The 11,651-nt window shown below is 44.4% G+C and overlaps 1 protein-coding gene across 1 annotated transcript in view; it reads left to right on the top strand.

Annotated features, from left to right (window-relative positions):
• Window positions 1-4,424: 4,424 nt before the first annotated feature.
• Etnk1 (ethanolamine kinase 1) overlaps window positions 4,425-11,651 on the top strand; it is a 47,197-nt gene continuing 39,970 nt past the window's right edge. The window contains exon 1 of the mRNA XM_057762948.1: window positions 4,425-4,998. Coding sequence (XP_057618931.1) covers window positions 4,843-4,998 — 156 coding nt within the window. The 5' untranslated portion in view covers window positions 4,425-4,842. The remainder of the gene's footprint in view (window positions 4,999-11,651) is intronic.

Raw genomic sequence — 11,651 nt, 5'->3', positions numbered from 1 at the left:
TAAATGCGTGAGATTCCCAAGGACAGATGCAGAGGCAGTGATTCTGAGAACTGGGGGACCTATGTTGAGCGGCATATGGGCAGCTACTAGTGTGGGCTGGAGGCTTCCGAATAATACATGTTTTGAACACCGTCCTATAAGGTGCAATATGGTTTTACTGACACACTGGAACGAAAACCAGGCCAAAGACACCTTGGGCTAGCCACCAAAGCATTCACTATAATCTACAGGGGATCTGATAATACAACCCTTGGCAGAGGTTAGTCTTACAGCAGGCTGGCAGAGTTTCAAGACCTAACTAGCTTGGCTTACAGGTCGATTAGCATCACTTATGTCACGGTTACTATTTTCAGCTGTGGAAATGTGGCAATAGATAAGATAAGCTGTACCTTTTTCCTCTTGGGGCCAACTTTCTAGTACAGAAGATGAACTGGCGAGAGGTAAACAAACCAACTCCATGATAACTTGCAATGTATTCAGTCTGACGGGAGGCAGAGGCAGGAGGATAACTGTAAGTTGAAGATCAGCCCCATCAGCTAGGGCTACATAGGGAGACTGCCTCAAACAGATAGAACAATGGACCCCACAGATCTCTGCAGTAGGGAAACGATGGGAACAGCCTCTGGGAACAAATTGTGTATAAGACCATCCCAATAAGTAGAGCAGATGCGACCAAGAAACCAATAGGCAGAAATCACGATGGTAAAACCAAAAACCAAAACCTGAACCAAGTTGACTAGAAAGAAAAGGCAGAGACATGAACAGTTTGCCAAGTGACAGTTTTATCTCACGGATGTAACACTTTCTTTTCATTCATTTCTCTTTTTTTTTTTAAAGATTTATTTATTTATTATGTATATAATATTCTGCCTCCATGTATGCCCGAATGTCAGAAGAGGGCGCCAGACCTCATTACAGATGGTTGTGAGCCACCATGTGGTTGCTGGGAATTGAACTCAGAACCTCTGGAAGAGCAGCCAGTGCTCTTAACCACTGAGCCATTTCTCCAGCCCCCTCATTCATTTCTTGAAGGACATCTTGATTGCTTTTCAACTTATGCATAAAGGTTCTATAAACACTCATAATTGGGTTATGTGGACATAACTTTCCAAGTCGTATAGGTAAGTCTCAAGGGGCACAATTAGTGGCCTCCTGTCTTTGGTGGAAACATGCTGCCTGTCCCACTGACATTTGGTCTTTGCAGTCCTTTGCATTTTAACCATATCCCATTGCTGTTTAATGCTACAGTCCCTGGTGAGTAGGAGGCTGCACAAAGTCTCCTAAGATGTTTGCTTGCAGTCTGCGCATCTTCTTGGTAAGTGTTAGCTGTGCTCCTCTGCACATTCTAAAGCATAAGTCTCTCCTAGGTGTGGTATTACATGTTTTAAATCCCAGCACGCAGGAGCCACAGGCCAGTGGATCTCTGTGAATTCCATGCTAGCTTGGTCTTCCTAATGAATTCCAGGTCAGATAGAGCTGAATAGTGAGAATTTCTCTTGTTCATATAGATAGATAGGGTGAAAAAAAAAATATATATATATATATATATAGAGAGAGAAACAAATGGGTTTGTTTTCCTCTGGAGTTTGTTGGGAACTTGAGAACTGAATCCATGACCTCTCATATACTAGGCAGGTTCTTTCTCATCCCTGTAGCCCATTCCCAGCCCTCTGTGAAGTTTTAAGAGTGCACAGTGTATTTTGGAGACAAGTATTATTATTATATCTATGTTTTGCGCATATTTTCTCTGAATCTGAGACTCGCCTTTTCACACTCGCCTTTTCACTTCCCTAACAAGATGTGTAGAGTAGGCGCTTTCCATTGTAATGAAACACAACATAACAATATTTTATGAATTATGCTTTTGAGTAACAATTTTTTTCATGGATTCTGCCTTTGATTTCTTACATCTAAAATGTCACTGTGAATCTCAAACATACCTAGATTTTCTACTCTGTTACTTTCTAAGAGCACATATAAGCACGTGCATGTGCTAATGCATATGCTCACACAGACATGCACATAGACATAAACACACATGAAAGCATGCACACAGACATGTGCTCACACATGTACATACACAGGCACGCACATAGACATGTCCACACAGACATGCAAACACTTGTGCAAACACACTTATACTCTGTAGTCCTGGGGATCAACCCAAGGTCTCATACAATCTATTATAATTCTTGTCTTGTGTGTCATTTTTAGATCTCTGATCCAGTCAGTTAATCTTTGGGAAGGTTAAGTCTGTATCTAGATTCCTTTCTACAGGGACGAGCCCAGTTGTCCAACATAGCTACTGGAAAGATTATCCTTTCTGTTAAGCACCCTGGCTCTCTCTATTTTCAGGTAGCTGAACCATATGGCTCAGTTTTTCCACTCCGATTTCATTTCTCTATTCATTTAACAATACCACGCTGTCTGGATTACTATTACCTGAAGGAAACCTGATAGCTGTTCGTCTTTTAACTGTTTTAAAAAATGTTCTTTTGGCTCTTGGTCTCTTGTCTTTGCATTTGGCTGGGCAGTTGTTTCAGTTTTAAAAAAGAATTATTTTTTATTGTGTGTATTTATCTATACCTGTGCATGTGACTTCATTTCCCAAGGAGGCCAGAAGAGGTTGTCAGTCCCCAGAAATCGGAGTGACAGGCAGCATGAACCATCTGATGTGGGCGTAGAGACCTGAACTTCAATGCTCCGTAGAGATCCCCTACAAGAGCAGCAAGGGCTCCTAACCTCTGAGCTTTCTTTCCAGCCCTGGAAATTAGTTTCTTGATATTCATATAATAACTTTCTGAGCTTTTGATAGGAGTTGCATTGTATTTGTAGATTAAGTCAGTAAGAATTGGTTTTCAACTGTGTATGGTGGTGTATGCCTTTAGTTCCAGCACTCAGGAGGCAGAGGCAGAAAGATACCCGTGAGTTCCAGCCCAGACTGATCTCAAAAGAATTGGTATATTTTTTTTTTTTTGAAATAGGTCCTCATATAGGTTCACTATGCAGCTGAGGTTGCCTTTGAGTTTCTGATCCCTCTGCGTCTCCCCAAGCACTGGGATGGCAGGTGTGGGCCACCACGCCAGAATTTTAAAATGTTTTTTAAAGTTTTATTTTTAACAGTCAAATTGTTGATACTTGTTTTAATTATAACAAATTTTCATATAATTCTTAAAATGTCATCTTTAATAGAACATCTGAGACATGACTTAAACCGTGGAACTAGTAGTATGTTGTGTTATTTTATCCCCAACTAAACGGGATGCATAATCTAGTGTTTCCTGTAATATTTCTCGCTGCACACAGGATATTGAAAGCAGGGCCTTCCACAGTGATTTTTAAGTCTGGAAAATGTTCAATAAATTTCCTAAGTTGCAAAACTGCAAACGTGGAGTACCCTCTCTTTTTAGCTTAGGTAGTTTATCATTGTTTCCGACATATTTGCTCTGCGACTTACAAAGGTAAGTAGGCTCTTTCAGAACAATGAGACTATAAATGTTTGCTAATAGGTAACACAACGTTTTGACCATTCACCAACAAATGTGTTCACTTAGGTGAAACGAATTGTTTCCGTCATAGAAGGGAAGCGGGAAGTGCAAATCCTTGTAGATGATCCTGCTTCCGACATTCCTCTAACAGAAGAGTTTCTAAGGGACACCAGAGGTTTCTCGCAGCCCCGGGAGTCCCAGGGCCCACACTGTGACAGGAGTTTTTTTCTTTCCTCTCCGTCTCTCTCCCAGTCTCTACCTTGTCTGTACAGGTTTTGAGTAATTCTCAGCAAGGTCAAGTATCTTAAATGAGTGCTGTAGTTAGTTGTCTTACCCTAATTGATGGCTAAGTAGCCCCGGCAGACCTGGAACTCACTATAGCTCAGGCTGGCTTCGAACTCGTGGCAATCCTCCTGCTTTAGCCTCATGAGGACTAGGATAACTCTTATTTTGCCTAAAGTTGTCCCCGATACTGTGATCTCTATGTACCGCCAAAGGGAATTTGGTTGCTGAATCTAGCAAGTGTACACAGCTTCTGGACTAAGACGACCAAATTAATCCAGCTTGGACGGATTGTGGTCAAGCTCACAGTCTAAATTTAGGGTTATTTCAGGTCATGCCTTGTGTGCCCCCTAAAAACCTCGCCCCTAAGTAAGGCCAGAGCCTACGGTCCTATTGATCTTGAAAGGTGTCACTCTTTTAACGCCTGACCGGTCTGCCTGGGTAGCGCTCCACAGGGCATCAGTAGACTTCGGCAGGGCTCGGCAAAGCTCGACAGTACTCCGGCAGGGCTCGGTAGAGTTCGGCAGGACCCCGGGAGGGCTCGGGCCAGGCTCATTTGAGCACCGGCTGAGTTCGGCAGAGTTCGGCCAGGCTCGTTAGAGCTCCGGCAGGGCTCGGCAACATTCGGGTCCCTTCGGGTGCAGGAGCCCAGCCTGCCCCCACGGTCGCGGAGAGCCCGGCGGTGCGCGCTCCCCGAGACCCCAATCCTCCTGAGCCCCGCGGCCCGCCCATTGTGCCGCGGGGTTCGCCACCCCGCCGGCCGTCTGACGCAGCCGAGGCTCCGCCCCCGGCGTGACGCCAGCGTCAGGCCAGTCCCGGCGTGCTCCGCGGCTGCCCGCGGTCGAGAGCACTGAGGCATCTTCCCGAGAGCGGCCGACCGTCCGCGTCGCTGCACTGCGCACCCCGGCCGGTCGCCCCGTCGCCCCCCGCCGCCCGCCCGTGCGTCCGAGCGGCCGCAGCCCTCCGCCGAGGGCGCCCCGGGACGGAAGGGTCCAGCAGCCTGCCGGCGCCCGCCGCGCTCGTGGTCGCCGTCGCCGTGGTCGTCGTGGTCGTGTCCGCCGTCGCCTGGGCCATGGCCAATTACATCCACGTCCCGCCCGGCTCGCCCGAGGTGCCGAAGCTCGACGTGACGGTGCAGGACCAGGAGGAGCAGCGCTGCCGCGACGGCGCCCTGAGCCTGCTACGGCACCTGCGGCCGCACTGGGACCCCCGCGAGGTGACCCTGCAGGTGAGGCCGGGCGGGGACCGCGATGCCTTCCCGAAGCCCTTGGCCGCGGCAGCGACGCCCGCCCGGCCCCCCGGAGAGGCTCCCGAGGATGGCTGCCCCTGCCCTTGTCATGCTCGGGGGTTCCTTCCTCTCCTCCCGCGGTCCTCACGGCGCTGCCCTCCCTCCTCGTGCTTCCCTCCCATCCCTGCCTTATCCAGCCTGGGATCTTCCCACATCCTCCGTGCCCAGGGAGAACTCCCTTCCAGAGCGGAATGACCGTGGACCTGCTGCCCACGCCAGGATGCTAGGGAACGCTATTCTGCGTTAGTGGAAGGCTTATTTGAGTTGGTGCTTCTACATTTTTTTGTAAAGTCTTAGTGACATTAATGCCCTGGGTTAGAGGAAGCTGCGACCAGAGGATATTTTCGTGAGTCAGTGTATTTAAAGACAAAAATTCCCAGGAAAAAAAAAAAAAACCGAAAATCTAGGATTAAAATAACAACAAACCGTTGCAAGTTAGGATTCCTCATACCCAGAATTTATTTGGCGTGATTTGGTTTTAGTTTTTGCAGTACATTTCTTTAGGAATTACCAAGATGTGCTTCCCTTTTTTCTTTGCAAACAAACAAGAAACCAAATTATTATTATTATTTTTTAATGGCTGGGGCTTATTTTAGAGTTGAGCAATAATGGTGGAACATTTATTTGGATTATTCAAGTCATCTTTATTTTAATGCTAAATTGTGGGATTTTAATTTTTTTAATATATTTATTTTTTAATATATTTAAACCATGAGCAGTGTCTAGGGTTCAGAGCAGTTCCTGACACTTGGGACTTTCATGAGTTTTAGTTTCGGTTCTTGCTAGAAAGGTTCTGGGCAGATTAAAGGAACCCATATGTTGTGGGGAAGAAACTTGTTAGACAAAAGACTTTGAGTTTTAAAGCATGCTTGTTGACTAAGTGTAGAGGAAATAGTGGATTCAAAATGATTTTTTTTATATAGCTTGGAAAATTATTACATTTCCTTCAAGGAAGTGCTTTTCAAGTGAAAATATGTTTGTGTATTTTTTGCAGTCCTGGGAAGACTGAGGCTGTTGAGTCCTAGGCGAGTGCCCTAGCACTGAGCTGTGCCTGGAGCCCCTCCCCCCCCCCCCCCCACGTTAGACTGTTATATGTGTTAACTTCCTTGAGAGGGTTTTAAGATTTAATGAGATTTATTTCTGGAAAATATCTTACTAATTAAAAGCAGTTCTGCTTCCTGGTAAACTGCAGTGTTGTCAACCATGTTGTTTTTTTAGCAGTGACTTTTAAAGTTTGAAACTTTGAAGTTTGGAATTTCTTTTGATTTACTTGTATGTAGAATAGTGATAATAGCTGTTGGATGGAGCGCTGTGTGCTGGATTGAGCTATATTCTTTTAAATCTTCGTTGCCTAGGAAACCATATTAGGTAGGTACTATTTCCTAGTTCATGTGTTTAGTGAAGAAAAGCCAGGGTATATGTAAAAAAAAAAAAGGAGAAGCATAAAACTATTTTGGTTGTTGTACAGGAAATCCGGTTAAATCAGGGTTTATGTGTAGCAAAAAAAAATTTTTTTTTTTTTTTGAGACAAGATGGCCAGATTGGTCAGTCACCTGGCAATCCTGTTTCAGGTTCCCATTGTGGTGGGATTATAGGTTTTTGCCCCCATTCCTGGCCTAGGTTGTGACTATTATCTTTAACCTTTGGATTTGTAAATCTGAACATATGATATGTATATTTGAAAGTGATGACATCACTTCTCCCTAGAATTGATAATTAGAAATTCATTTCCTCCTGTGCAGGCAGAACTCTTGGATCAGAAGCTGAGCCCTCGGTAAGCCAAGGTTATGGTCATTTCTTTACCTCCAGTCCTCTCCTGCTCAGTGGAGTGGACTTCACACATACTAGGGCGTTACAAACTAGTGATGCCTTGGGGCTTTGTTTAGTGATTCTGTTTTTGTTGTTATTTTTTATTTTCTTTAGACAGGGCCTCACTGTGTAGCTCCATCAGGTCTGGAACTGGCTCTGTGGACCAGGCGGGCCTTGTCCTCCTGAGCCTTGGGCTTAAAGGTTCTTGTCACTACTGCCTGCTTGTTTAGTATTTTTTTTTTTTTTATGGCTAAAGTTCCTTTTGAAATTTTATCTCCCTTGAACTGTAAAGATAATATTCCTACCTCATTTCAGAAAGGGAAAAACATGTATCCAATAGCCAAAAAAAAAAATATAATTTCTAGTCAGCTGGAATCAATAATAGCCTTTTTTTTTCTGGTATGTTCCTCCCTCCCCTTTTAGTGCATGTTTATGGAGATGGAAGCCTGTGCCTAGTGCATGCTACATAGGCTTTCTGCCCCTTGAGCTATGCCCCCAAGTCTTCACCTGGCTTTTTTCCCCCCAAACTAACATTTCTCTTGGCTGCATGTAGTGGAGACAGGAGGATCAGGAGCTCAAAGTTGTTTCTAAATCTTCACCTTAGGAATTCCAGGCCAGCATGAGCTACTTGAGAGAGCGTGTCTTAGCACCCCATCCCCCCGCCCCCCCCAAAAAGAAAAAGTACATTAAAATATTCTCTAAACAAATTTTAGAGGCTTTTTGTGATAACTCTTATCTTTTCTGGTAGTTACTTCTATAATAGCAACGTGTAGAAGATGAAAAAATGTAGAAACAGCCCAAGACCCAGAAAGAACTAGATGTGCTCCAAGTGATAGTTTCTGCTCAGAACTCAGTGGCACGTGAAATTGGTTCTTGTTTTGGATAAAGCTGCCCTTATCAGAAGTAAAAACACACTGTAAGGAATGTTTTTATGAGTTTTTGGAGTTAGATTTCTGCATAGGCAGAGTAGTTCTGAGACAGCACCAGCCAAACGCTTTCTGTTTCATACTGTCTTGTCGAAAAAGCCCTTCCACCGCATTCTCCAGCCGCCCTGTGAGGAAGACAGACAAGAGCTGCTAAGGTATTACAGTGAAACTGAGCCTGTGCCTAAGTGACAGATCCGGGAGGGACTTATCTTAGGAATTACTGCTCCTTGACCTAGAAAGGTTATGTGTGTTGTCATGGTTGAGCCAGGGAAGCCATGTCTGTGCAAGATAAATTCCTTAAAACACTGCCATGGCCCAGGAAAGACTGCTTTGAGCTCTCTTGAGCACATTTGCATTTCCTTCCACTATGCTCCAGGTTTAGGAAATGGCAGAAACTCCTTTCGTTATTCAGCATCTCCTTCAGTTGAATGTGATTTTTTGACATATCTACTTTTTGGGGGATAGTTATGTGTAAAAGATCAAAGACTTAATTGTTTTTTTCCTCTCTCTTGTTATTTTCTTAGATCTTCCTGCCTCAGCTTTACAAGTTAGCCATGCCCAGCCAATTTTTTTCCCCTTTGAAAAAGCTGAATGTCTTGAATGTTCCATCGGACCACCTTAGGGCTTCCTGAGTACAAAAGTGTTTGAGCAGCACTTTCTCAGCAGCCAAGGCTCCATTGGCTAGGGAGACCACCCTTGTTAAAGAGGTTGTAAAATCAACATCTCTTAGAGCGCTTGAAGGCAGAGAGAGGGGATTCTTGGAGCCAGCAGGCTTATCCAGCTCAGGGTCCAGGGAGAGATCCTGCTCTGATCTACACGGTGGAGCTTGATTGAGATAGATTGATGTCAGCTCTCAGCTTCCATATGCACACACTTGTATCATGCCTGCACATTTCTGTGAACTCCCACATGATGTAGTGTGACAGACACACATCCAGCAACCTCTCTAACATCTGTGTGCTGTAGCATCCCTGGTAGCCAGTATTAGTAAGAACAGAGAACATGGGGTTTGTGTCTGTGCCACTGCTCAAGTTTTGTTCTATTTCTTTTTGAGACGGTTTCACTCATTCTGTAGCCCAGGCTAGATTGTAACTTCCAGGCAGATGGCCTACCTTAGCCTCCCAAACTCATACTACAGGTATGAGTTAGAGAACCTGCCTCCTGGCCAAATTTCTTAACCTTTCTAAGCTTCATTATCCTTAGCTGTAAAATGGATCCAATAAACAATTTCTTACCCCTGAGGCTTGTGAGGGTGAAATAAATGCTAGCTCATGATAATTACGCCTCTGAGCACTGGCTCCATAGGGCCTCAATCAAAAACATCTGCTCTTTGAAATGCACAGCCTGAGACAAACCAGAATATGTAATGTGATGGGTTCTGAATGACTGTTCACCTTTTGTCACATGCAAATGTGGCACAATAACGTTTTGGAAGCCTCCGATTCCTGTGAACAGGGGGTTGTGCCTTCCCCCAGTGCTGGTGAGTTCAGTGTGTTCACTAGGCACCCCAGCCTCATCAATATTTCTCTTTGTTTTTGAAATCTCTGACTTTTAAGCATAAGCCAGGTTTATAATTCCAATATACAAAGTTATGGTTTTATTGTGGTTTTCCATTTGCACATCTTTTTCTTTTCTTTTCTTTTTTTTTCTTTTTTTTTTTTTTTTGGCCTTGTTCATTTCTGCCTTTACCCAAATTCAGTGGTCTGTTTCCTATTCTGTTCACCCAACCCCACCCACCCACCTCTGGTTTTTCAAGATAGGTTTCTCTGTATAACAGTCCTCGCTGTTCTGGAAATCAACTTTGTCGACCAGGCTGGCCTTGAACTCAAAATGATCTGCCTGCCTTTGCTTCCCAAGTGCTCTGGTTAAAGGCATCTACCACTACCACCCAGCTTCCTGTTCTATTTCTGATGTCTTAGAAAGATAATGTACAAGGGTGGGAGAGAGAATGTGCAATTGATTTTTTTTTAAAAGACTATCCTTGCACTTTTGATGTAATTATTAACTATGGTTAGGAGATTTAATTGCTAGTTACTTTCCAGATATTAACACCTGTGATTTGGCTCAAGCAAACCATTTCCTTTCCTTGGGTCATCTTTGTGGTGGAAAGAGAGGATGGCTTTGTAATCTTTGGCAAGCATTTAAATCTATACAGAAATGAATTGTTTGGAGAGTTGGTACATGCCTGAGATACCAGCATATAGGAGCTCTGGGTGGTAGGATTTTGACTTCCATGCCAGTTTGGATTTCAGGGTAAGACCTGGCCCCCAAAACCTAAAAGAAGCCCCAATGAAAACACCAAAACACAGCATAGGCAGTGTGCGTATCTTAGAAAGCACTCAGGAGAACAAATACAAAACTCTAAACATAGGAAAGTGTATTTCAGTGTGGTATTTCCTATCATCCACTACCGTCGTTGCTAAATGGGAGATTGAACAGAAGGAATTGTGAAGTTTCAGAGCTCAAAATGTAGCTCAGTAGTAGAGTATTTGCCTAGTGTGTGCTGCCTAGGGCTCAGTCCCAGTTTTAAGGACTAAGTTCCTAAAATTCAGTAATTGTTAATGTACTTTTAAAGTAGTGATAATGTTAACTTTTAGGTGGGTTCCTTTGTGCTGTGATCTGGAGCACAAGGCAGGCACAGGAGAATTGGGAAGAAGCTTCATAGAGGTGGGTGAATCTGATCTCAGCCTTTGTGGGGATGGGGGTGTATGTGGTGTGCCAGGTGGTGGCAGTTGAACCCATGGTCTTGTGCATACCAGGTAAACACTGTGCTGTGAGCTACCCTCAACCCCTGAGCTGAGCTTTGAGGGAAGATGTGCTTCTAGGCAAGGAAGAAGTATCTCACAAAGACAGTTACATTGGACCTAAGGAGTTTGGGCAGAGTAGAGGGAGTGGGGTTTCCTGGAATGAGGGGGAGGGCACTAAGAACCTGTGCCTCACTATCTGGGAAAGCAGGTGAGTTCTACTTTCTTCCTTTGTTTTAAGAGACGTGTGTCATTACAATGCAGAGAAACATTGGTTGAGAAAAACTTGGATGGTTTTAGAGTAAAACACCAGAGGAGGGTGTGCTGTAGAAGGAGCTGCGGGCAGGCCTGCTTTTTGTCCCGCCCGGCTTCCACACGGCCAGCTTTACACCTGAAATGACAACACACAAATTATATTCATTTAAACATTGTTTGGCCCATTATATATAGCCTTTCTTGGCTAACTCTCATATCTTGATTAACCCATTTCTATTAATGTGTGTAGCACCACGAGGTGGTGGCTTACTGGGAAGATTCTAACCTGCATCCATCTCGGAAAGGAGAGCTATGGCGTCTGCCTCATTGTCTTTCTCCCAGCATTCTGTTCTGTCTACTCCACCCACCTATGTTCTGACCTATCAGGCCAAGCAGTTTCTTTATTAATTAACCAATGAAAGCAACACATAGAAAGAAGACCCACCTACATCAGTGTGCTGGATTACACATGTCCCTAGTAGCATGCACACGTGTGTGCCATGAGAAGTGTTTATCAGCAGACCAGGAAGTTACTCTGCCAAACACTTAGTTTAGTAGAAAACTATTCGTGAGCCAGTAGGTTTTCCTCTATCTCCGTCCTGGCAGAGGTGCCTCTCCTCGGATCCCATGATTCAGGGTACTTTAATCCCGAAGTCTTCTACTTACCACACGTGATCATGAGAGTCTGTATGTATCTAAGAGTTGTCAAACTTCGGGAGTCTTTTGACCCTGAGTAGTTTATTTTAGGCCTATTTAAGCAAAGTGTAATTTGGTGAAAACTTTCCTGGTGATAATTAACTGAATCCCATGTGCACAATAAAGCACAAAGGAAGCCAAACAAAGATCAGACGTGCTGGGT

The sequence above is a fragment of the Chionomys nivalis genome, chromosome 1, assembly GCF_950005125.1.
Source record: "Chionomys nivalis chromosome 1, mChiNiv1.1, whole genome shotgun sequence".
In the NCBI taxonomy this organism is placed as follows: Eukaryota; Metazoa; Chordata; class Mammalia; order Rodentia; family Cricetidae; genus Chionomys; species Chionomys nivalis.
This window is presented reverse-complemented; position numbering and strand designations above follow the sequence as displayed.